General features: G+C 46.6%; 1 protein-coding gene across 5 annotated transcripts in view; it reads right to left on the bottom strand.

Annotated features, from left to right (window-relative positions):
* NTAQ1 (N-terminal glutamine amidase 1) overlaps positions 1-27,053 on the bottom strand; it is a 116,554-nt gene that overhangs the window by 76,679 nt on the left and 12,822 nt on the right. For 2 of the 5 annotated variants that reach the window (XM_070075463.1, XM_070075464.1), the window contains exons 3-5: positions 24,345-24,395; positions 19,418-19,566; positions 18,695-18,819 (exon numbers count right to left, since the gene is read on the bottom strand). In XM_070075463.1, coding sequence (XP_069931564.1) covers positions 18,695-18,819; positions 19,418-19,566; positions 24,345-24,395 — 325 coding nt within the window. Of the gene's footprint in view, positions 1-11,490; positions 12,369-18,694; positions 18,820-19,417; positions 19,567-19,803; positions 20,128-24,344; positions 24,396-27,053 lie in introns of those variants that run through there. The other 3 variants (XM_008255878.4, XM_070075466.1, XM_070075465.1) reach the window with 3 other exon arrangements.

The raw sequence follows: 27,053 nt of genomic DNA, 5'->3' as shown, positions 1-27,053 counted from the left end.
ACCCCTGAATCCTTCCCTCACTTGGCCTCCTTTGTAACCTTCAGCTAGTACAAAACCTGCAAATAGCGCCAAATCCACAAAACAAAATTTCCTAAACCCAACCTTGCTCCCATGTCCACCCTGATCCCCGCGTCTTCGCACAGAGGCTGCCCCAGCTCATCTCCACTGTCCCCTCTGACCACCCACCCTGCCAGCTGCAGCCAGTGGGTGCTTCTACAAGATGCTGGTTTTCTCACATCCCCAGGTTAAGAGCCCACCACAACCCCTATTTTTCCTACAAGAGTATGTACCATGTGTCATGCCATGTTTTGAGGCCCTTCAGTAGTACAGTTTATATTGGTGAAGAAAAAATTTTGAAGTCCACGCACATATGAATCCTCTTAAAATATTCATGGAAACTACACATTATGAAAAACTATCAAAAATGTCTACACCAAAAGAAACTTACCTTTGAGTTCCATTTTCCACGACCTCTGCAAAGTACCTTCATAGATAAGGATGCTGGGAAAAGCTCTTTTTTTTTTTTTTGATGATGATTTTATTTATTTATTTGAGAGGTAGAGTTACAGACAGAGAGAAGGAGGAACAGAGAAAGGTCTTCTATCCTCTGGTTCACTACCCAGATGGCCACAATGGCCAGAGCTGGGCCAATCCAAAGCCAGGAGCTTCCTCCTAGTGTCCCACGGGGGTGCAGGGGCCCAAGTACTTGGTCCATCCTCCACTGCCTTCCTGGGCCATAAGCAGAGAGCTGGATCGGAAGAGGAGCAGCCAGGACAAGAACCACTGGCACCCAGATGAGACACTGGCACTACAGGCGGAGGCTTAGACCACGACGCCACAATGCCAGCACACACCCCTCCCCCGCCCACCCGCCATTCTAATATTGGTCTTCGACTCCAGTTCCTGACTGAAAGCTCCTAAGACCTTTGTCATTTCCTGGGCGACAGCAGCGTCTAGCATTGAGCTCTTAAGTCCTTTGGAACTCCCTGGACAATAGCAGCTCTTTTTGTTCAACGAGCTGACTTGGTGGGCTCCTGCATGGGGCTGGTTAGTAACCTGGAGCTTTCCATCCATTCCCATCCTCCAGAGAATGGAGGGGGCTGGAAATGGAGTTAATATTCTTGCCTATGTGACGAAGCTTCCATGAAAGTCTCTGAACTTTGGGGCTCAGAGGACTTCTGGGGTGGTGAACACATTCACGTCCCGGGAAGGGGGTACACCCAATTCCGTGGTGACGGGGGTGGGAGCTCCTGTGCTCAGGACCCTTTTAGGCCCCACCCTGTGCTTCTCCTCCTGGGGCCGTGCATCTGAATCCTTTATCATATCCTTGATTAACACAATAAGCCGGTGCATGTTAAATTTCCCCTGAGTCTTGGGAGCCATCCTAGAACATTTACTCATACCCAAGTAGGCTATTGTGGGGCTCTCAATGTATAGCACGTGGGTCAGAGATACCTGTGACAACCAACTTCCTGCAACTGGCACCTGCAGAGGGGGCAGTCTTGTGGGGCTGAGCCCTTAGCCTGGGATCTGACCCACCAGGTGGATGACGTTAGAATGGAGCTGAATCCTAGGACAGCTGGATGGTGTCGCTGGAGAAGTGACCGATGCATAGGAAAACTCCACACGCATCTGATGTCAGAGCACAGTATAGTAACGTGTGGTGTGCTGAGTATGAGAACAGGAAAAACAGTTTGGTTTTTCCTATCTTGCATCTCTGCTAAGTAAGTTTTCTCTCTTTGCATGAGCTCCTGGGCTTCCGGAGTGCATCTGCACCCAAACAGCAGCTCAAAGTCAGACGCGGCCCAGAAACGCAGCCCTGAGCAGCGCACAAACATCCCCAGAGGCTGAAAGGTCTCACCTTGACCACAGCAGCCAAGTCAAGGGGTGAGAGCTGCTGATCCAACAAGGAAAAGCAGTCATAACAGAAGACACATTTCTCTTGGCTCTTCCTGCTTTTGGTCAACGCAACTTTAAGCAGAGCCAGCCTCTGAAGCTACACCTGGTAAAAGTTGTGTTTGTAAAAAGTAAAAGGTTGATGGATATATGTGTGAGGGAAGATGTGGCTTATTTGGCTTTTATTTTAATTCTACTTTTAGTAATATAATCACAGGGTTCATACTCCTAAAAACACCAAAGGTATATGGTAAAGTTTCTCTCCCTCTCCACTTCAGCACCCAATTCCCTTTTCCAGGAACTTCCAACAACACCCGTTTCCTTGGGGTAGTGGATATCATTCTAGACATCCTGTACAAGTATAAGCATATACATACATAGTTTTTTCTTCCAACTTATATTTTTCATTTGCTTTTAAAATTTGACTTAATTAAATAAATCTATGTGGCCGGCGTCGTGGCTCAATAGGCTAATCCTCCGCCTGCGGCGCCAGCACACTGGGTTCTAGTCCTGGTTGGGGTGCCGGATTCTGTCCCAGTTGCTCGTCTTCCAGTCCAGCTCTCTGCTGTGGCCCAGGAGTGCAGTGGAGGATGGCCCAAGTGCTTGGGCCCTGCACCTGCATGGGAGACCAGGAGAAGCACCTGGCTCCTGCCTTCGGATCAGCGTAATGTGCTGGCCACAGCACGCCCGCGGCAGCGGCCATTGGAGGGTGAACCAACGGCAAAAGGAAGACCTTTCTCTGTCTCTCTCTCTCATTGTCCACTCTGCCTGTCAAAAGTAAATAAATAAATCTATGCAAAAGACTTTATTCATAAGTTTATAATATTCATAAGTTTAAGATGAAATTTTTAACTATCCATCAGCTGAAGAAACAAAACAAAACCTATCACTTCAGGTGTAGTATCTGTTCTTAACAGTTTAATATCTGCCGCTGCCTGCAATGCCAGCATCCCATGTGGGTGCTGGGTTCGAGTCCCAGCTGCTCCACTTCTGATAAAACTCCCTGCTAATGGCTTAGGGGGAAAAAAAAAACTTCCCCATACTTATGCTTCTACAGCTGCATCATATATAAGTGGCTTCCAATCTTCTGCTTTTATGCACAGACTTACAAAGACTAACTTACAATGAGAACCTTGTTTATCCATTATTTTACGAGTATACAGTAGATTGATGAGATAAATTCCTAGAGGAGTAATCACTAAGTGGAATCTGATGATCAAGGTCATTTTTATAAAAAATAAATATCTCATTTATCCTGCAAAGGGATTGAAACAGATTATGACCCACTTGTGTATTTTGAATTCTAATTAGTTTATTTTTATTTGAAAAGCAGAAAGACAGAAACAGAGACTCTAACAGAGAGAGATCTTTCATCTACTGGTTCACCCCCCACTCTCAGCAGCCAGGTCTGGGCCAGGCCAACTCGGTCCAGGTCTCCCATATGGATGGTAAGGCCCCAATTCCTTGTACACCTGCTAGGGTATGCATCAGCAGGAAGCTGGAATCAGAAGTGCAGTTAGGAGTGAAACCCAGGCACTCTGATATGGGATACAGGCGTCGCAAGCAGGGTCTCAATGCTAGACCAAACACCATCTTCTGATTAATTTATATGTAAAAGTTTAAGATGTCTAAAAGGTCAAGTATCAAAGTCATTTAAGTGATAGAGCTAAGACACAGGAAAGCAAGAAGCACACTTCAAAATGACATTTTTTTTTTGAAAAACATAAAAGCATTAACTATTTTTTCTTCCCCCTGAGGCCATCATGTAAAACAACTCTCGACTTTTCCTTCAACACTTGGTGAAGAGTCCAAATGCATATTTCATCCTTGTTTAATTCCTGTCAGGATTAACACTGCTCAGAAATGACAGAAATAATTACTTCCTGCAATGAGGTAATTCTGCAATCAAGTTCAGCCACACTTTTTGTGATTTTGTTTACTTTGCAATGACTGGGCCTTAGATATTTAAAATATGCATCTTGAGTTTCAAGTTTTGAAGTAAAAACCACTGCAACATATGTCTCTCAGTGTTCAGAAGCATTGGCAACAAGCAGGACAGTCATGAACAAAGCCATTTATCCAGAAACGCATCCACTGTCAGATTATAGGGACCTTTGAAGTGGAATGTCATGGTCACTAGACTTTGGCACTGGAGCCACACAGAAGGCTACCACCTTGACATTCTTGGGGCCGGTGCTATGGCATAGTGGGTAAAGGTGCCGCCTGCAGTGCTGGCACCCCATATGGGCACCAGTTCGAGTTCTGGCTGCTCCACTTCCAATCCAGCTCTCTGCTGTGGCCTGGGAAAGCAGTGGAAGATGGCCCAAGTTTTTGGGTCCCTGCACTCAGGTAGGAGACCCGGAAAATGCTCCAGGCTCCTGGCTTCGGATCGGCCCGGCTCTGGCCATTTGGGGGGTGAACCAGCAGATGAAAGGCCTTTCTCTCTCTCTGCCTCTGCCTCTCTGTAACTCTTCCTTTCAAATAAATAAATAAATGTAAAAAAAATCCAGAGATGAGAGAAAGTGACAGACTCTACTACTCTTTCCCCACAAAAATACCCCCTTAAACACCAGATCCCTCAACCGAGAATATTACATTTGGGAACAAAACGAGGGTAAGCTAAGATTTCTCTCATTACCTTAGGAGCTCTGGGATACTTACCGATTTCTGACCTCAACTGCCACCTTTGAAATTAGCCACACTGGCACCCACTCTGGAAAGCTGCTCGAATTTGCCTACTCTGTGAGCCTGACTGCACATGATATCAGCAATACTCCTAAATTCCTATTTCATGATGTATGGTCTAAGGAACGCCCTCGGGGCCGGCACGGTGGCGCACTAGGTTAATCCTCCACCTGTAGCGCCGGCATCCCAATAGGGGCACCGGTTCTAGTCCCGGCTGCTCCTCTTCCAGTCCAGCTCTCTGCTGTGGCCTGGGAAAGCAGTAGAAGATGGCCCAAGTCCTTGGGCCCCTGTACCCACATGGGAGACCGGAAAGAAGCACCCGGCTCCTGGCTTTGGATCGGCACAGCTCCAGCTGTTGCAGTCATTTGGGGAGTGAACCAAAGGAAGGACGACCTTTCTCTCTGTCTCTCTCTCACTGTCTGTAAGCCCTGGAGTGCAAGGATGTTGGTGGCCCAAGAGGTTGCTCACTAAAGGTCCTCACTACAGAAGCCACATGGAAGAAGCAGGGGCAGGAGAGGACCCTCCTCTTTCCCAGCGCCCCTGGTGTCTAGACAGCAGGCTGTGGTGGCAGGGATGGACGTGTGTGCGGCCGGGCGACGCTCCTTCCCTCTGCAGAGCTGACCTTGACCTGACTCTGCTGAAGCCATCAGTGCAGACCACTGCTGAGCGATGCCTAAATTGTGAGGATTCCCTCCCACCGCGGGAGTGGCGACTTTTCTCCTCCTTGAGTAAAACACGTGTTCTGCCTACAGGATGTCCAGGCTTCTGCCAACAACCTACAACTGGCGAATGCCTCAACACGGCCATAACATCTGGCACCAATATTGCTCCTGATTACGCATCCACTTTCAGCAAAAGAAGCAAATGCTAGCCAGTGCCGCGGCTCACTAGGCTCATCCTCCACCTTGCGGTGCTGGCACACCGGGTTCTAGTCCCAGTCGGGGCGCTGGATTCTGTCCCGGTTGCCCCTCTTCCAGGCCAGCTCTCTGCTATGGCCCAGGAGTGCAGTGGAGGATGGCCCAAGTACTTGGGCCCTGCACCCGCATGGGAGACCAGGAGAAGCACCTGGCTCCTGCCTTCGGATCAGCGCAATGCGCTGGCCGCAGCAGCCATTGGAGGGTGAACCAACGGCAACAGGAAGACCTTTCTCTCTGTCTCTCTCACTGTCCACTGTCTCCCTTTTTAACAAACTCTCTGAGAAATCTCCCCCTTACCAGGCTGGAAATGCATGGATTAAGGTTCTTTGCAGTCCCTAAAACATAAGCTACGTCAGGCGGATGGCTCTGAAGGACACTATGCCTGAGCCATAATGAGACTCAATGACCCACCCCTGCCCAGTAAGAGAGAACACCCTTCTGTGGACCCAAGTTTGACTACAGGATGTGGGGGCGCCTGGGGGAATGAGGACTGGCTGAGATGGACGGCACTCAGGCCGTGGAGCAGGAGCACCTGTTTTTACTGCTCAGGGTGCGTTGCTTTACCTCGCTGTGCCCCATTTTCCTAACCTGTAACATGAGGAGGACAGCAGTATCCACCTGACATTGTTGTTTTGATAGCTAAAGGGGTTCATACACACAAAGAGCTTAGAAGCGTCATCTGATGGTCCCTATTAGTGATGTGAAAAGTATTAGCTACTAGCACTCTACCTTTCAGAAAATAAAACTATCCTCTCCCTCACACATAAATACACACAATCCCACGTGAACTTCAGAGCAGTGCTCTCTTAGGAGGCAACCAAGACCCAGAGAGGTTAAGCAACTTTCCCAAGGTCACACAGCACGTGGCTAGCAAGTGCAAGGTTGCCACGGAGACTAAAAACTCAAACCTGATCTTTTTTCCCATATTCTGAGTGCCAGGAGAAGTACTCAGCATCCAGCTCCAGGAAGGTCACACACAGCCTGCCCTTGAGGGCCTTAAGTAGAGAGTGCAAGGGTCAGAACATAGTGACTCTATAAACATTTAGCCACTCAATTTCTTTCTGAGATTCTTCTCGGAAATTGCTCTAAAATACCAGATTCCCAGGGAACCTCTGGAAAGATTGGCCTCCAAGTGACATTTCGCTGTGACTGCTCCATTGATAACAAATGGATATTGGTAAAAGCCTGGCCCCAATAGACACTCACTGGAGCTCATGGCCAAAGCCACATAACCCTTGGACTGAGAGGGTACAAGGGAGTTCATTCTCTGGGCGAGGCCACGTGGTTGGCTTAGAAGAGAGGGGAGACTGTAACGCGAGCCCCCGTCACAACCTCAGACACAGGACAAGGTGCTCTCCATCCATGCTTGTGACGAGGGCCTGGAACAAGAAAGGTGTCTGCCACGAATAGGAGAGTAAAACTAATTACACTGTAGGGTTCTTGGCTGCGTGCAGAAGTCATCTGTCATGTGCTTTCCAGGCCAAAGGAGCTTGGAGCTCAGGCCTGAGGGACTTCCAGGGAAACCTGTTTGGAAAAGGGCGGTGTAGGCCGGTGCCGCGGCTCACTAGGCTAATCCTCCGCCTTGCGGCGCCGGCACACCGGGTTCTAGTCCCGGTTGGGGTGCCGGATTCTGTCCCGGTTGCCCCTCTTCCAGGCCAGCCCTCTGCTGTGGCCAGGGAGTACAGTGGAGGATGGCCCAAGTGCTTGGGCCCTGCACCCCATGGGAGACCAGGAAAAGCACCTGGCTCCTGGCTCCTGCCATCGGATCAGCGCGGTGTGCCGGCCGCGGCAGCCATTGGAGGGTGAACCAACGGCAAAGGAAGACCTTTCTCACCTGTCTCTCTCTCTCACTGTCCACTCTGCCTGTCAAAAAAAAAAAAAAAAGAAAGAAAGAAAAGGGCGGTGTAATCTGAAAGAGATGAGAACGGAGTCAAAAGGAAGGACTGAAGAGCAAGAATTCAGCAGCCCTTTCTTCCGGAGACCCAGTGTAGTGGGGGACTTGATGCAGAGTCCTCGCATATGGGGAATTGTTCTGTCATTAAATAATGGAGGACTATTAGTCGTGCACCTGCTGCAGCGTGTCAGACACCTCACGAGGGACCAGTAATAGACTGAAGACTAAAGCCCAGAGAACTTACAGTCTAGCAATGGGGAAAAAAACAGACTGTACCCAAATATGCAAGATCCTTCCAGTTAGGGACAACTGTTATGCAGAAATACAAGGGTGAGAACTCCTGGAGTCTCCTGTGCATCGCTCCCTTGGGAAAGGGAGCTGAAGAGGAGGCCCACCCGCAGCCTTCCTGTGGGACCGCCTGCCGCCTCACTGCAACCACCCGCCCTGCGATACACGCGGTTTTTCTCTGCTCGGGGGGCCCCCATCTATTTTCTTAGGCTGTGATTCAGACATAACAGTGAGCTTAGAAAACCTCAAAAAAATAAAGAAGAGGGTCATGTGACATGGACACGGGTGGTCAGCTTCAGACGAGTGGTTAGGGAAGGAATAAGGGTATTAGAGCTGAGACCTAAACATCGGGGGCAGGGGACGTTAGCCAAGACAGGAGACGGGAAAGAGTCCAATCAAAGGGAAAGAGTCCAATCAAAGTCAACAGAACATCCTGCCCAGAGGCCGAAACCTACAGGGGAGGCAGGCTGGGGAACGTGCCACGAGGGGTGGAGCTGAAACCCCAAGGCAGCCCCGATCCAGACCACACAGGGCCTGGGGCCACTGGGAGGGCAGCGGGTTTTAAAGACTTGGCAAGTGGGTTCTAGCCTAAGCCATGGTGAAACCACTTAGAGCGCAGAGGGCTGTTTTGAATCAGAGGAACCAGACAATCTGATTCCCATCTCTGAGAGATCACATGGGCTGTCCTGTGCAGAACACCCGTGCCAGGTGGGTTGGTGTCCATCTCCGCCATGAGCCTAGGAGTTCCATGAGGTCAGGAGCTGTGCTGGTTTGGATTACCCATATCTGTCATGCAGGCCCCCCAACAGGGAAAAGACCGTGAACACGTTTAAGTGAACAAAAGACAACACAGCTGTGGGTCATTTCTCCAGGAAAATGCACTCACGCATATGCACACCACACACACAAGGACTCAGGTTAGGAACTCTTATAGAACGGGCCAACTGACTCCTGGTTTATCAGACCAAAAAGCCGGGAAAACCCTTCCCTCTGGGTTCTTCAGTGTGGGCGCACAGGGAAGTGGATACGTTGACGACACAAGAGAGTCAATGGGATATCTCTGGATCCTCTCAGATAAAGCATAAACAGCATGCTTTTCAATGTTTACTTATTATTTATCTCCATTGTTTTTAAAAGGCAGAAGACAGAGATAGAGACAAAGATCTCCCATCCACTGGCTCACTTCCTAAATGCCCAAAACAGCCAGAGTTGGGCCAGACAGAAGTCAGGTTTAAAACTCAATCCGGGGCTGGCGCTGTGGCGCAGCAGGTTAAAGCCCTGGTCTGCACCACTGGCATCCCATATCAGCGCCAGTTTGAGTCCCGGCTGCTCCACTTCCAATCTAGCTCTCTGCTATGGCCTGGGAAAGCAGTACAAGATGGCCCGAGTCCCTGGGCCCCTGTACCATGTGTGAGACCAAGAAGCAGCTCCTGGCTCCTGGCTTCAGATCAGCACAGCTCTGGCCGTTGCAGCCATCTGGGGAGAGAACCAGCGGATGGAAGACCTTTCTTTGTGTCTCTCCCTTTCCCTCTATAACTCTAGCTCTCAACTAAATAAATCTTTAAAAAAAAAAAAAAAAAAAAAAACTCAATCCAGGGGGCTGACATTGTGGGGTAACATTGTGGCGTCTCTCTCTAACTCTCTTAAATAAATCTTTAAAAAAATAAGTAAATAAATAAATACTGGAAAATAAGAATGTCCTGGTAAACAGGTTGAATAATGTGTAAGATCTACACTGCTATCTGTATCTCTATAACCACCAGGCAGGTCTGGGAGACAGATAGATTTCCTGCTGGTCAGCAGGCCCAGAAGGTGGATACATTTTCTTTTGGGTAACTACTTGGCTAGCGGCCACTACTGTAAAAACCCTCTTATAAAAGCCAACTCATTCTGTTGGGCAGTTGCTGCCCGCTGTGCTGGCTGTATAAAGACCTTACCATCAGGCCAACATTGTGGGATAGGGGGTGAAGCCACCACCTGTGACACCAGCGTCCCATATGGGTGCCAGTTCAAAGCTAGGCTGCTCCTCTTCCAATTTAGCTCCTTACTAGTGGCCTGGGAAAGCAGCAGAAGACGGTCCCAGTGCTTGGGCCCCTGGTACCCACATGGAAGATCTGGATGAAGCTCTTGGCTTCAGCCTGGCTCAGCTCTGATAGTCTGTGGCCATCCAGGGAATGAACCAGTGGATGGAAGATATCTCTCTCTCTCTCTCTTTCTGTAGCTCTGCCTTTCAAATAAGTAAGCGATAACATCTTAAAAAAAAAAAAAAGTTCCATATACCTACAGCTCCATGAGTGTTTTTCCAGCTCCCAGCCTTGTGCAGCCAAGCTCAGATCCAACAAACAACAAATAGGTAAATAAAACAATAAAAGCTTTGGTAATATCTTCAGCCACAGACAGCCAGTTCTACTGGCCCGAGAGTCATTTTATATTTTCCTATTTCCTTCCCTGTCAGATTCTCAAATACCTTATTTCCCTTGTTTTCACAGTCAACTTACAAATTCTATTTTCGTCCCCTGCTTTTCTTGGAAGACCTTCTTTCCAAACAAACACTACTCTGTTCTCTCACACATGTTGAGCAAAAGAGAGAAGCAAAGCTGACCTCAAAGAAAAATTAAGCACAGAGACACAACAGTTCCTGGGCCTAATAAAATAACCTTGAAGGAAAATCTTGTAAGGAAATCTACCTTTCAGTAAAAACTGACAGAAACTCAACTCCCACAAGCCGAAGGGCAAAAGGAATCCACTGGTTTGGGGAACTGGGAAGTTCAGGAGTTGGGGCTGGCTGCAAGCACAGACTGACGCAGGGGCTCAGCGCTGCCTGAGGGCCTTGCAGCGCTCCCTGCTCTGCCGGGCTGTAATCCTGCAGACGCCCCTTCCTCCGTGGCAGTCAGGAGGCCCACGGCAGTCCCTGTCTCCCAGGCCTCCAGCTTAATGATCCCAATGCTCTTCTCCCTGAACATGACACAGCAAAGCCACAGAACACTCTGGTGCGTCCTTCTTAGGTCTGTCCACCAGGGAGGCCCAACACAGACTTCCTGCTTACACCTAGGGGCCACCTGGACTGCAGGAAATGCACTAAGAGTTCCCCCAAAGCACAGAAATCCTCTATGCCTTCAAGCAAGTCAAGGTTATGATCACAGGATACTTCATCAAGCTTAAAACTACAAAACCTTGTTCCTTACACCAGCTGGAAGTAGTGAGTTTTCAATTTCAATTTCAATTTCAATTTCAAGGCGAGACATTGTCTGATTTGTCTGTACTATATGACATGCTTCTGAATATCAGATTGAAAATCTGCTTATAAAATTGGCAAGAAAAACTCAAAAGAGCCACTTGTAAATGAGTTTATGGTCCTTTGATCTCCCTGAAACGTTTCTGCTCAGGACAAAGTCTTTTTGCAGCACTGCCTGCCAAAATTTATCTTCTTTACTTTAGCCATGAACTTGATAAGCCCTCTGAAACTCCATGAAGAGATCTCAGGGTGGGCTCCATATTTAGCTCTGTTATAAAACAACTTAAGAGGTGGTATCTATATTCTTCCTACCAAAAGCTCCCTGGCTTTCTCCCAGAATCTTCCTGGTCATCTGAACCAATGCGCTCAGTCACATTCCCTTAGACTATTGGATGCTTCAGTAAATGTCTAAGTCTTACCCTCCACAGCACAAAGCAGATGACTCACATCAAACCCGAGTGTCTTAATAAGGCCAAGACTCATCTAAGAACAAAAGCTTAGTCATCCTTGCTGTAGGAAGTCATTCGTTTTCACAATGGAACCACACAAACATGAATGAGAGCTGGTACAATATGCCAGGTTAATGTCAAATATCTTTTATTTGGAATGACATGATTAAAGCCAGATTTCCAAGACACCCTCACAAAGGCAGAGGAGATAAATGAATTTTAAAGCACTGGTTCTCATCTATGACTGACACACTGTTGGGTGTCTCAGATCATCAACAATGACACAAAAATCTTCAAAACAAAAATAATTCTCAATCAATTTTATTCAAAACCATAAATAAACAGGCCAAGTAAGAGAGGACTGCGATCTTCTAAACATCACAGCCCAGGAAGACTAATATTTATTGCTGACTCAGCTCACAACATTATCCCTTTTAAAAACAGCAGCACGGTCACAAGAAAATGTTTCATGGGCACCTCACACGAGCATCAGAGCTTCCCAGAGCAAGGCGCCGCGGCTCTGCCCCCAGGAGCTTCCAGTGCAGCTGGAGAGACACTGCAGACATCCAGAACACACAGGAGGACCCAGGGCTCAGTCCACACCCAACAGGAGCAATCACTGGCGGAAGTCATCATACACCTTACAAGTGAGCCACAGGAATTTCTTAGCTTACACGCTAAATCAAGTTTCAACTTGACACAGCAAAAAAAAAAAAAATTTTTTTTTTACTTAGTGTGTTTATACTTGTGTTCATTCGTGTTTCCACTCAATTGAATTAAGGGAGGAAAAACATAATTCCAGGCCAACTGTACCATAATGTTCATTGTCCTAAGTGAAGGGATGGCTTGTTCAGGTCCTAAATTTTTCCACAGTTCCACGTCCTGATGTCGAGCTCAGCAGCTTTTACTGCCAAACCGATGTGCAAATTCGGATAGCGTGTAGACAGCGCCCCATCCCACCTTAGGGTCCATACTGATGAAATCATTCAGGTTCATTTTGGAATCTAGAAAAATACATGAAAGAAATGTCTACTGAAAACACGATTTGGGTTTAACAGCAACAAAACAACTCCAAACACCACAGGAGGGAAACTGTTCAAGTGGGTAAGGGTTCAATGTCACTTCTGCGGTATGCTGGCCTTTGGCACAACCTCTACCTCATCACGACAAAACGTCACACAAACCCAAAGCGAGGGACACCCTACAAAATAACAGGCTTCAAAAGCATAAAGGCTGTAAAAGAAACATAGGGAGAAAAAAACTAGCACAGATCAGAGGGAACTGGAAAGACATGAAAAGGTAACCATAATATCATGGGGTTAGATTCTGGACCAGAACAAGCAAATTAGAGAAAAAAACAAAACCTAAAGAAGTTAATAGTACTGTGTCATAATAATATATCACTGTTTTTGTGCCATTGTATCATTTTCCTGGTTCAAGTAACTGTATTGCTATTATGTAAGACTTAACACTAAGGGAACCTAAGTGAAAACTACACAGAAACTCTGTCCTGTTTCAGCAAATTACCTAGAAACCAAAATTATTTCAAAATAAAAGTGAAAAAGTACATGAATAATCAAACAGCCAATTTAGTGGTTTCAATGGCCAATGTACAGGAAATTCAAAGAACATGCCGAGATATAATCAGCAAAGCCAGACTGTTTCTCTCAGACCCAGTTTCTTCAAATTACAAGTAAAAAAGTTAATGAGACTTTTAAAAGACATGTCAGGGGGCTGGTGCTGTGGTGTAGCAGGTAAAGCCGCTGCCTGCAGTGCTGGTATCCCATATAGGCACTAGTTCAAGTCCTGGATGCTTCACTTCCAACCCAGCTCTCTGCTATGGCCTGGGAAAGCAGTGGAGGATAACCCAAGCACCTGGGCCCCTGCACCGGTGTGGGAGACCTAGAAGAAGCTCCTGGCTCTGGATTGGCGCAGTTCCATTTGTTATGGCCATCTAGGGACCAAACCAGTGGATGGAAGACCTCTCTCTCTCTGCCTCTGTAACTTTGCCTTTCAAATAAATAAATTGTAAAAAAAAAAAAAAAAAAAAAAAAAAAGACGTATCAGAGCAGGCATCATGGCATAACAGTTTAAGCTACTACCTGGGATGCCAGCATCCTGTACTGGAGTGCCAGTGTGAGTCCTGGCCTCCACACTTCCAATCCAATTTGCTGCTAATGTGCCTAGAAAGACAGCAGATGGTGACCCAATTGCTTGGATTCCTACCACCCGTGTGGGAGACCCAGATGACATTCCTGGCTCCTAGCTTTGGCCTGGCCCAGCCTCAGATATTGCAGGCACTCAAGGAGTGAACTAGCAGATGAAAGATCACTCTCGATCTACATATCTCTCCCTGCTACCTCTCTCAGAGTGAACCAGCAAATGGAAGATCACTCTGATCTTATTTCTCTCTCTCTCCCTCCCTCCCTTCATCACCCTGTCTTTCAAATAAATCTTGCAAAAAAGAGACATATCAAGCAAGAATAATATGGGAGCCTCAATTGGACCCTGATTTGAATAAACAAAGTAGAAAAAAAAAGGTTAAGGGACTGGCGCCACGGCCTAGCAGGTAAAGCCACGATCTATGGAGCCAGCATCTTTTATGGATGCTGGTTCATGTTCTGGCTGCTCCGCTTCTGATCCAGCTCCCTGCTAATGGCCTGAGAAAAGCAGTAGGGGATGGTCCAAGTGCTTGAGCACCTGCACCCATGTGGGAGATCCAAAGAGGCTCCTGGCTTCGGAATGGCCTAGCTCTGGCCATTGCAACTTATTTGGAGGAATGAACCAGTGGGTAGAATACCTCTTTATCTCTCTCTCTCCATAACTCTGCTTTTCAAGTAAATAAATAATGTTTAAAAAAACTAGAACTTCATGAGATAACTAAGTTTGAACACTGTCTAGATATATATGCATGATGACTTTAAAGAACTGTTATTATAGGACCAGAACTGTGGCGTAGCGGGTAAAACTGCCGCCTGCAGTGCCAACATCCCATATGGGTGCTGGTTCGAGTCCCAGCTGCTCCACTTCCTATCCAGCTCTCTGCTATAGCCTGGGAAAGCAGTAGAAGATGGCCCAAGTCCTTGGGTCCCTGCACCCTCGTGGAAGACCCAGAAGAAATTCTTGGCTCCTGGCTTCAGATCAGCATAGCTCTGGCCGTTGTGGTCAACTGGGGATTGAACCAGCAGATGCAAGACCTCTCTCTCTCTCTGCCTCTCCTCTCTCTGTGTAACTCTTTCAAGTAAAATAAATAAATCTTTTAAAAAAATGTTATTACAATAGATGTAACAATGGTATTCCAGCCACGTATTTTTAAAAAAGGAATCCTTACATTTTAGGGATATATACTAAAAGGACATATTTTGGATTTGCTTCAAAGTAATACAGGAGGGAGAAAGTAGATGGGCACAAATGGATCAATGAGCTCTGAACTGCTAAGTGCTGACAGTCTGATGCATTCTTTTATTCTCATATATAATTTAAACCTTCCATGTCCAAAATAAAAACTTTTAGACATATGTACAGATTTCTGCTTCTGCCTATCCAAGAACTGTTACAGCAACTGCACGTCTACCATATACTTAGAGAAAACCAGGCAACCTATATGGAACAACTGTTCCCAGACAGTGGACAATGGGCAGCACAGGCCTGCCATCTCTAAGGAACAGACACAAAAGAGGGCAGCCCTGGGACTCCCTCGCTGGCACTGCCTGAGGGGTTGAGGACCACAGCAGCGACAGGGCACAAAGGGCCAAGCAGTTTCCCAAGGCGAGAAGACAGAAATGGAAGTTCTGGAAGGCCCAGGATTTGAGGGGTGGTGTATCACAGAGGAGACAGCTACACAGAAAAGAGTTCCAGCGATCTGCTGAGGGATTCCCCCTACCCAGCCGCAGCCAAGTCTTCATCCAAGCACTGATCTCTTACATGGGGTGAAACTTCATGAAGCCAGGGGAAGCAGCACCAGAAATCAGTAGGCCTGATAACTCCCAAAGCTGCCAAAGGACTAATTCACATCCTCATGGTAAATCTGTTTCCCTGCCAGGAAAAACCCAAGTGGCTTTCTTCAAAACACATTAAATGTTGAATCAAAACAGTGATCCTCCTGCAGACACATGGCCACTGAATTCACTAAATGTACAGTATTATAAATGATATACAACAAACACAGGAAACCTACCAAATGCTAAGCTGCTACTGTTAACACATGTATCCAACATGCATTAAAGTTTGTTTTCTTGAGGCCAGCACTGGCACTTGAGGCCAGCACATTAAAGCCACTGCCCACAACACCAATATCCCATATGGACACCAGTTCAAGACCTGGCTGCTCCACTTCCGATGCAGCTCCCTGCTAATGTGCCTGGGAAGGCAGCAGAGGATGGCCCAAGTTCCTGGGCTCCTGCACCCACATGAAGGGGTGCAGAACAGCCCAGCCCAGCCCATTGCAGCCATCTGGGGAGTGAAACAGCAGATGGAGGATCTCTCTCTCTTCCTTTCTCTCTGTAATCCTGCATTTAAATAAATAATCTTTTTTTTTTTAAGTTTACTTTCTTGAATCATTTTTTTTTCTAAATCTTAATTTTTTTTTATAAAGCACTACTGATTAGCTAAAAGCAATTCACACTTATCCTAATCCCTAATGTATTCCTTTGATAAATATATGGTTTCAGGCAATTAATTTACCACATGAGAGAATGTTACAATCTAGTTAAATTATCCAGATGTTTACTCCACACTTCAGAGTGGAATCCTTCTGGTTCAATCTCAAGTTCAGGAGACTCCTGACAAAAAACTACGTCATGAGGCATGTATGAAATTCTCCCTCTTTGCGGCGCCGGCACACTGGGTTCTAGTCCTGGTCGGGGCGCCAGATTCTGTCCCAGTTGCCCCTCTTCCAGGCCAGCTCTCTGCTATGGCCAGGGAGTACAGTGGAGGATGGCCCAAGTACTTGGGCCCTGCACCCCATGGGAGACCAGGATAAGTACCTGGCTCCTGCCATCGGATCAGTGTGGTACGCCGGCCGCAGCGCGCCGGCGGCAGCGGCCATTGGAGGGTGAACCAGCGGCAAAGGAAGACCTTTCTCTGTCTCTCTCTCTCACTGTCCATTCTGCCTGTCAAAAAAAAAAAAAAAAAAAAAAAAAGAAAAGAAAAAAAAAAGAAATTCTCCCTCCAGCACTGTGTACTTCAGGCAAGGCACTTATTTAACCTTCATTCTCTTCATTTTATTCATTTATCATGGAAGAAAATAAAACTTGGGTTGTGGTAAAGATGAAATTAAACTAGTATGTAAAGGAGTTGGCAAAAGTCTGGCACAAAATAGCATCGAATGAGGAGCAGTTAACAAAACCTAAGGAATGGGGGCCGGTGCTATTGGTGTAGCGGGTAAAGCCGCCACCTATAGTGCTGCCAGCATCCCATATGGGTGCCAATTCGAGTCCTGCCTGCTCCTCTTCCAGTCCAGCTCTCTGCTATGGACTGGAAAAGCAGTAGAAAATGGCCCAAGTCCTTGGGCCCCTGCACCTGCGTGGGAGACCCAGAAGAAGCTCCTGGTTCCTGGCCTTGGCCTGGCCCAGTCCCGGCTGTTGCAGCCATTTGGAGAGTGAACACAGTGGATGAAAGATCTCTATCTATCTATCTCTATCTCCCCTTCTCTCTCTGTATTTCCGCCTTTCAAATAAATAAGTAAAACTTTAGAGGCCGGCGCTGTGGCACAGCAGGTTAACGCCCTGGCCTGAAGCACCAGCATCCCATATGAGTGCCAGTCTGAGACCCAGCTGTTCCACTTCCAATCCAGCTCTCAGCTATGGCCTGAGAAAACAGAAGATGGCCCAAGTCCTTGGGCCCCTGCAACCACGTGGAAGACCCAGAAGAAGCTCCTGGTTCCTGGCTTCAGATCGCGCAGCTCCAGCCATTGTGGCCAATTAGGGAGTGAACCATCGGATAGAAGAGCTCGCTCGCTCTCTCTCTCTCTCTGTGTGTCTCTGTCTCTGCCTCTCCTTGCTCTGTGTAACTCTTTCAAATAAATAAATAATAATAATAATAATAATAAATAAAAATAATAAATAAGTAATAAAAAATAAGTAAAACTTTAAAAAATCAATAACTAAGAAATGGCCCAAATAGAATCAGTGCTGGCAAGATAGTGTTTGTTTATTCTGTGCCTACTGTGTGCAAGGCTCTGTCTGGGGTAGCTACATCCAAAAGATACAGGGTAGGTAGGTACTGAAGGTAGGTGCTGAGGCCTAGAGCTGGCCCTGCACAGTGGGTGGACCTACGAGGCCCTCTCCTGACCCAGAAGCTTTCCCAATTCCAAAGCAACCAAAGTGAGCTGGTGAACTGGGAAGCAATTTCAATATACAATTTTTTAATTATGAGAGGTTTTTACAGTGAGCCTCAAGACATCAGGGCTTGAACCCTCGGTCAGCGTTCTTGCCCTTCAAACACCACAATTTTATTTTCTTCCTCACTGAACTATTAATATAGCTATGTGCCACATAACAATGCTTGAGCCAATGACAGATCACACATACAAAGGGGTCTTATGCCATTCTATCACCCAGTGACATCACAGCCACCTTAGCTGGTACAAAAACACTGTGATGTTTGCACAAGACAAAATCACCTAGCAACACATTACTCAGAATGTGTCCGCACCACTCACTGAGTGACACCTCACTGATTTCTCTGGTGCACTGAATAGCTCATAAAACACTTTCACAGACTGTATGGTCCACGTGTTGGGATGATCTCACCAACAGAGGGAAATGCTGTGAGTTACTTACAATCATAAAAGGTTACAAACTCAGACAAATGCCAAACAGCATTAATAGTGTGAAGAACCTTTTATCTCCTTAAATCTCAGAAAATGATCATTTGGATTGCTGCCTAAAAGCACACAAATGCAATGAGTGGTACAATAAAACTTGCTAGCTCTCACCTCCCTCTAATTCAGATTTCATTACCCAATCAGTGAAATGACATTTCATATGCTATAAGGGAATTTTTTTCACCATCACATGAAACCCTACCCGAGCAAGGTGCTACTAGCCCCAGTGCTAAACCTCCCAATGCCCAGGACCATGTAACAGCCCAGCAGTGTGCCAGTGGCGTGGTTCTGTGTGCCTCTCCCATGAGTTCCTATGCTTTCCAGTCCTGTTCTGTGTGGCTCCATTAATGAATTCAACACACAGAACAAGTGCTCTCTCTCACCTTCTCACCACTCAGGGAGTTTTAGCCAAAGAATGATCTCATTTTTGTCCTTGTTAAGAGAAAATGCTGAGCTGTGCAGTGCTCGATCAGAAACCTTTCCGGGAAGGCCTGCCTGGCTCACCTCCAGTCTCAATGCAGGGATAAGGCGGGGGCGGCTCCCTCCAGTTCCCACTGGAGTCTTTCATGTGCGATCGGTCGGAAGCAAAGTTCTTCAGATATGAATCTGCACGGATCACTCTAAATTTCCTGCACGTAAATCAGCACACACTGACATGAGCAAGGCATCACACTGGAAATTGTACCTCCATTTTCAGATGCACTCGGTTCCTATGATGAGTGCAAACCACTCACATGTGTTTGTACTGCTGGCAAAACACAAATACATGTGCAGCTTTACTGTACATAGGGAAGCCAGCTGAAATCCACAGCTACAAAGGCACAGAATGGATGCCTGTTTTTAGGCAGAAAAGGCTGCCTCCTCTGACTCAGCTGTGTACTGGGGTAAACTGCATGATTTTCTGGTGCTGCCAGCATGAGGCGTTCATTCCGCCTGAGCAAACAAGAGCAGGAGAGAACTCCCCAGCATGCCTGAAAGAAAATGTCTGAGATCATCACACAACTTTAAAGACTCCCAACCTTTTATGCGATGGGTAACCTTTAAAACTTTTAAAACATCTGGAATCTCTAGTGTAGCATGCACGTCATTCAAAATATCAAAATATCAACTCAGTGATGATGCCAAGACAAGTGATCTTTATAAAAAAAAATAAAATAATAACCTTAGCATGATCCCAGTGTCTTACTTCAGAAAGTATGTACGTAAATCCAAGCCGAATCTCCTCACCTCCTGAACTGTGGGTGAATGTCATCATCAGACTTAAAGGCATCTTCTACGTAAGTGTCAAAGGGACAGGGAAAGGGCAGGACAGTATCAAGGTCATAGATGAAGCTCTGTCCTCCACTTGACACATGGAGCAAAACAACGTGGTAATCCTAGGAAGAAAAGCACATCTGGGTGGTGAATGCCAAGGCCCCTTAATGCACATTAAAAAAAAAAAAAGGTTACAAGTACAACACTAATACAACCCTCCTTAAAACAGCAAAATACAATAAAGCAAACACAAAACCCTAAAAACAGACTAAAAGTCCAGTGTCTGGGAAGGTGGTCAAATAAACGATGGAAATGGTTACAGACATTAACTGTATACCCTTTTGACCCGGCAACTTCACCTCTAGGAAACTATTCCACCGAAAAATGGCCATGAGCGCGTGAAGTGTAAACATGAAGAAACTCTCCGCGGCACTGTTTATAATTTTGAAAAGTCCAGGAGCCTATCAAGCAGCGAACGCTGAGTAAACTGTGTCACAGCCGTATAATCAAATACCACGCAGATGATAAAAGACATCAGTACATTTATGTGGAAAATGCAAAAATGTCAGGGCCAGCGTTGTGGCATAGTGGATTACACTGCCGGCTGCAACGCCAACATTCCATATGGACGGTGGTTCAAGTCTTGGCTGCTCTACTTCCCATCCAGCTCTCTGCTAGTGTACCTGGAAAAGCAGAAGATGGTTCAAGTACTTGAGTCCCTGCGCCCACACAGAAGACCTAGAAGAAGCTCCTGGCTAGCCCTGGCTATTGGGCCCATTTGGGGAGTGAACCATTGGGGCCATTTGGGGATAGAAGACTTTCTCTCACTCCCTCTATCCCTTCCTCCCTCCCTCCCTGCAACTACACCTTTCAAGGAAATAATTAAATCTTTTTTTTTTTAATGCAAAAATGTCCATGTCATTGGGACCAGTGTTGTGGCACAGTGAGTAAAGCAACCACCTGTGGCGCCAGTATCCCATATGGATGCCAGTTCAAGTCCTAGCTGCTTTGCTTCCCATCCAACTCCCTGCATATGGCCTGGGAAAGCAGTGAAGGATGGCCCAAGTCCTTGGGCCCCTGCACCCATGTGGGAGACCTGGAAGAAGCTCCTGGCTCCTGGCCTTGGCCTGGCCAGCCCCAGACATTGTGGTCATTTGGGGAGTCAACCAGTGGATGGAAGACTTCTCTGTCTCTCCCTCTCCCTCTCTCTCTCTAACTCTGCTTTTCAAATAAATAAAAAATAAATCTTAAAAAAAAATTCCATGTATATAGCTGGACAGACGAAGCAAAGTGCAGAATATCAACACATTTTTTTTTTTTAAGATTTATGTGTTTGTTTGAAAGATACAGTTACAGAGAGGCAGAGGTAGAGAAGGAGAGAAGCCTTCCATCCGCTGGCTCACTCCTCAAATGGTCACAATGGCTGGAGCTGGGCCAATTCAAAGCCAGGAGCCAGGAGCTTACTCCAGGTCTCCTACAAGGGTGCAGGTGCCTAAGGACTTAAGCCATCTTCTACTGCTTTCCAAGGCCATAGCAGAGAGCTGGATCAGAAGTAGAGTAGCATGGGACTCGAACTAGTGCCCATATGGGACACTGGCACTGCAGGTAGCAGCTTTACCTGCTACTCCACAGCACTGGCCCCCTGCTTTATTTTTTGTAAGCCATGTGCATATAAGGACACACATTTGATTCAGAAGTACATATGCATGCATGAGTACAGAGGAAGTGTGTAAGGATCTCCTCTGAACAATTAACAAAGGGGACTTCTTGTCTATTTATTATTTGAGAAACAAAGACAGAGAGAACTCTCATCTATTTGTTTACTTTCCAAATGCCCATAACAACCACCGAGGCTGGGCCAAGCCAAAGCTGGAAGCTGGGAACTCAACTCAGGTCTCCCACAAGGGTGGCAGGAACCCAACTGCTTAAGCCACCCACAGTCTGCATTAGCAGGAAGTCAGAGTCAGAACCAGAGCCAGGTATCAAACCCAAGGACTCCCATGTGGGATGCAGGCATCTTACCTGACAGCTTAACCACTACCCCAAAAACCTCAAAGGGGACGACTTGAGAAGCTAGCCTGGAGAGGAAATCAGGATGTAACTTTTCAGTTCTGTGCTATTTTCCTAATTAAAAGGGGAAAAATTGAACAACAGCCGAGCTGCAATCTGTAGGCATTAGGGTAAGGTTAAGGACAGCCTCTCCTGCTCAGCCCCACAGCATGGACACACTCTCTCTCTCTCACCAGCGCAGCCGAGGGCTGAAGGGGACCTCCAGTTATCAAGGGACATGAGGGCAGTCTGCTGCTTTGGTTCCTGAGGGGTAAAATGCTCTCACAGGCAGCAGTATGATAAAACACACGCTCTACCGACCGTCTTCCGCTTCCACAGCACATAGCTCAGAGTTTACAAAGCCCGTTACTGCATCTCGGCCCATTCGACCCCTGGGAAGTGGAAAAGGCAACGAGACTGGAACTGCTGAGTCATAAGAGCGAGGGCTTTGCTTGTCTCCAACTCTGTCTTGGGAAGGCAGAAACAGACACTCTCTGTGCTCCTGCTCAGTGACTCACAGCTGCTCCCCTAACAGTCCTCCATTCCCTTCCATGGGCCTTGCTCATGGTACTCCATCCCCTGCAGCAACCTGCCCGGCCTCCCTCTGCCACACAGGCTCCAGCTCAAAAGCTTTCTCCCCCAGGAATCCACTTGGGAACTTCTACCCCTGCCAGAAGTCATCTCTGCCTTAGCTCACTTCAGACTCTCATTATAACTTATTTTTAAGTACTTGCTCCTTATTAATAATAGGAAACTGTGCTGCTGAAACATAGACACAAAGATAAAAATTACAAGTTCTTACCTGCAAGGCGTTCCTGGAGAAGTGAGTGGGAATCCCAAGTGTATAGTACAGAGTGAATAAGAGACAGAACAGGGAACCTTGTAGGCAAGGGCAGGCAAGTACCTGGTTCAAATCTCAACCCCTCCACTTCCCAGGCTCACAAGTGGAGATAGAAGGAGAGTCTGCGTCACAATGTAACTGGAGAATAACTCTGTAAACAGCTGGCCTTTTTAAAAGCCAACCAAAGGGCCGGCACAGCGGCTCACCAGGCTAATCCTCCGCCTTGCGGCGCCGGCACACTGGGTTCTGGTCCCAGTCGGGGCACCGGATTCTGTCCTGGTTGCCCCTCTTCCAGGCCGGCTCTCTGCTGTGGCCCGGGAGTGCAGTGGAGGATGGCCCAAGTCCTTGGGCCCTGCACCCCATGGGAGACCAGGATAAGTACCTGGCTCCTGGCTTCAGATCAGCGCGGTGCGCCAGCCGCAGCGCGTGGGATGCGGCAGCCATTGGAGGGTGAACCAACGGCAAAAGGAAGACCTTTCTCTCTGTCTCTCTCTCTCTCACTGTCCACTCTGCCTGTCAAAAAAATAAATAAATAAATAAATAATTTAAAAAAGCCAACCAAGGGGGGAGCGGCACTGTGGCACAGCAGGTTAAAACCCTGGCTTGTAGCAAAGGCATCCCATATAGGTGCCAGTTTGGGTCCTGGCTGCTCCACTTTTGATCCAGCTCTCTGCTATGGCCTGGGAAAGCAGTAGATAGCCCAAGTCCTTGGGCCCCTGGACCCATGTGGGAGTCCCAGAAGAAGCTCCTGGCTTCAGATCGGCTCAGCTCCAGCCCTTGCAGCCAATTGGGGAGTGAACCAGCGGATGGAAGACCGACCTCTCTCTCTTTCTGGATCTATCTCTCTCTGTAACTCTGTCTTTAAAATAAATAAAATAAATCTTTAAAAAAAAAAAAAAGCCAACCAAGAAACAGAGGCAGGGGGGCCCAACTGCCAAGGGGAATTTCCCTGATGGCCAACGGACGCCATCACTAAAGGGGAGAGCTTCCTATAAAGATGGTGCAACTTGTGAACAGGCCCCAACAATGACTACCCGCAGCCTCCCCATCGGTTCAGGCTCACACTCCCAGATTCAGGTGGTCGATGAAATTAGAAGGAAATCAGACCCCAACTAAGAATCCTCTTCCCAGCACAGGTGTGAAATCAGGGAATGCTGAGCCCAGCAGAAGCCGCACTTCCTGAAGTGGCATGGGAATGCAAACCCCAACAGCCAGGGAAAGACCCTGTCAGGCCAGGGCAAGGGGTGCTGGCCTAGAGGGGACCTGCTTCTTGGGGTTTGGTCGTCTCTAAGCACTTGGCAAGGCCTAACCATTTCCTACAACAGGATGGCAGTGTGTCAGGGACAAATCTGCCACAGGGTGGGGAGAATTCTTGCTACAGGATTCCCGACCTGAGCTTCCACGAGACCTTGTGTAGGGGGCACATGACCAGGATCCTTTCCCTGCAAGTGTCCTTAGGCAGGGAGAAGACCACACTGGAAACAGCAGAGCCGACCAGCGATGGCGATGACTTCAGAGCAGACATACAGTCTGCAACGGGGGTGACACAGGGGTGGGGATGATCACAGCTAATACTTCTCAAGGACCTGTACCAGCTATGGTCCCACATCCAAGCAGAAAGCGTCCTAGACATTACCTCCCTGAAGCCTCACAACCTCGCTGACCAGAGAGGACACTGCAGAGACAGGGTAAGCACCATCGCCAGGTCACAGGGATTTCTGCCTCACTCACCAGACTCCAGAGCCCACGCTCCTAACCCCAGCCCTGCTGGGTGTGGACTTCAGCATCAGAGAAGATCACGTGCAAGGAAAGGAAACACGAAAACAAACTCGCTGAGGCCAAGGGTTTAGCCTGTTTCGTGCCAACATCTATTCTCAAAAGGTCCATTTATTGGTAGGTAAATTAGCCCTTCTCCACGGTCCCTGTCATTTCTGCTTTGCTAAAGTGCACAGACCACACAGGGATTACAAGCAAGAATGCATCAGAGGCTCTCTGGATTAACCTGCTTACCCAGATCACAGGTCCGTTCCCGGGTCTTGCCTGTTGTTTCCAAATAGGTATCTACAAAATATTATAAATTTGATAAGCCACACCTTCAGTTAAATCACTGCCAAAGTATGTAAAGCAATACATAAATGAGAAATAAATGATTTCTAGACAACCAACAATCAAGGAGAAAGAATGAATGAATAAAAAGAAACGCAAAGGCAGGCACATAGCCCAGTGGTTAGGATGCTGGTTAGGATGCCTGAGTCCCACATCAGCATGTCTGGGTTCTACACCCAGCACCAGCCCCTGGCACCAGCATCTTGTTAATGCAGAACACGGAAGGCAGCAGTGTGGGAGACCCACACTGAGCTCCTGGCTCCCAGCTTCAGCTTGTTCTGCTCATCTGGGGAGTCAATCAACAGACGGGAGCTCTCTGTCTCTCAGAGAAATAACCTTTAAAAATAAAATTTTAAAAAGAAATGCAGGGGCTGGCATTGTGGTGCAGTAGGTTAAGTTCCTGCTTAGGAAGCCCATATCCATGTGGGAGTACCTGGTTCAAGTCCTGGCTACACCACACTTCCAATCCAGCTCCCTACTAAATGTGCCTTGGAGGCAATGGATGATGGCCAAGTACTTGGATTCCTACCATACACATGAAAGACCCAGATGGAATACCTGGCTCTTGGCTTACGCCTGGCCTACCCCCTGGTTGTTGTGGGCACTTGAAGAGTATAACAGATGGAAGATCTCTGTCACTCTTCCTTTCAAATAAATAAATCTTTAAAAAACAAAAAGAAGGGCTGGCACTGCGGCGTAGCAGGTAACCTGTATACAGCATCCCATACGGATGCCAGTTCGAGACCTGGCTGCTCTTCTTCCCATCCAGCTCTCTGCTGTGGCCTGGGAAAGCAGAAGATGGCCCAAGTGCTTGGGCCCCTGCACCCATGTGGGAGACTCAAAAGAAGCTCCTGGCTACAGATTGGTCCAGCTCCACCCATTGCAGCCATTTAGGGAGTGAACAAGCAGATGGAAGACCTTTCTCTCTCCCTCTCTTTTTAACTCCTCAAATAAATAAATCTTTCTTAAAAAAAAAAAAAAAAAAAAAAAAAAGCAAATCCTACTGAGCGTCCTTTCCTAGTGAAAGTTCACAACTGCAGATCTGTACTCTCTGGGGAGTGGAAAGGCCTGGCAACTTCAGGTCTGGCTTCCCACGTATTAACCAAGGGAGCTCCCTGAGCCTTCTACTTCCTCCTCTATAAAATGAAACAAGTTATCCAGAACTGCCTATTCCTCATGGCTCTCACTAGGGTAAAATGAAATGATGCTTTCTAAAGTGTTTACAAAATACACAGGCTTGCTTTTGCTATCTAAACTCCAGAGACAAATCTTTACTTCAGACCTGAGAGTACGTGGCTCAATCACGGCAGTTAAAAAGCTTTAAGTTAGGGAACCCACAGCCAGGGGCTGGAGGAGACGCAGTTCTAAGCGTGAGATTTTGAAGCTATGCTCTTTTATGCAGAGGAGAATACAGAATTTTTACACAGAGAAATCAAACTTTCATATAGAGAAGTCAAACTGTTGCTCTCTTTATTTAAAATTATATTTTAGAGTCAATTTACATGACATTTGTATAGCTACACCATATGACTTTTTATTGGATTTGGCCTGACCTATTTTTCATTCCTTTTCTTTCAAATTTTCTGATTTCTCATATATTACATATACTTCCTTTAAGCAGAATATAGCCTGATTTTTTATTATTTCTGGATAACAAAATGTATCTTTAGTAGAATGTTTGCTACTTTGCTTAGCATGATTTGACTACACTTATATTTGCAGATATTATCTTGCTGCTTCCTTTGTCCAGCAAGCAATATGTATGTTTTCCTCTTCTTACGATTCTTTTTGAGTTCATTGTATTTTCCCCCAATTTCATTTCTAATAATTTGGAAATTAAAAAAAAATATTTCAATTTTTTGAATGATTATCACAGACATTATTAGAATGTCTACTTGGCTCATCAAGGTTTTCAGTTGGACAATAACTTTTCTTTGCTCTCAACTTTCTGGGTGGGGCATCTAGAATTTTAATCCCTGATTTTGGTAGATTCTGGGATTTGTAGTTGACTCTTGCACTCTAGAAGACTGTGAAAACCAGAACTAACATTCTGTTGGTTCAGCAATATCTTTAGAGCAGAAGCAGCTTTCGTTCAACATTTACCTCTGTATGTGCATATTATGATAACAGTTTAATAATTACTATATTGCTAGATTTTATATGCTTTGTATAAGATTCTTTCTCCATATTTTATTCAACGGCTTGTAACTTTAAGGAGGATGGCCATTCTGGACAACTTTCCTGCCGTGATACTGAAAATGGAATTCCCACATCAGTGTTTTACCTGCTCTGCCTTTTCATTGTCTAATGTTAATGGTCATGGTTACTCTGGCAACGGGTCTCTGAAATCTCTTTAAATTACAAAGCTGCTTTAGTATTGGGTAATATGTGGAAGTTTATTATGTACTATATCTTCTTATTTGTGATCACATATCCCCAAATGCGGGCTTCACATTCTTTAGAGTCTATATTTAGCATTCTCTCAGTAACACGGTAATTAATGCTTTTTATGGGTTCAGAAGACAGAGTTAAAAAGCATCATGTTTACCAAAAAAAAAAAAAAAATTCTTTGTTAGTAACTAAGAAAGAACTAAGAAAGGGGCCTTTCTTAAC

This window comes from Oryctolagus cuniculus, chromosome 6, assembly GCF_964237555.1.
Source record: "Oryctolagus cuniculus chromosome 6, mOryCun1.1, whole genome shotgun sequence".
NCBI lineage: Eukaryota > Metazoa > Chordata > Mammalia > Lagomorpha > Leporidae > Oryctolagus > Oryctolagus cuniculus.
This window is presented reverse-complemented; position numbering and strand designations above follow the sequence as displayed.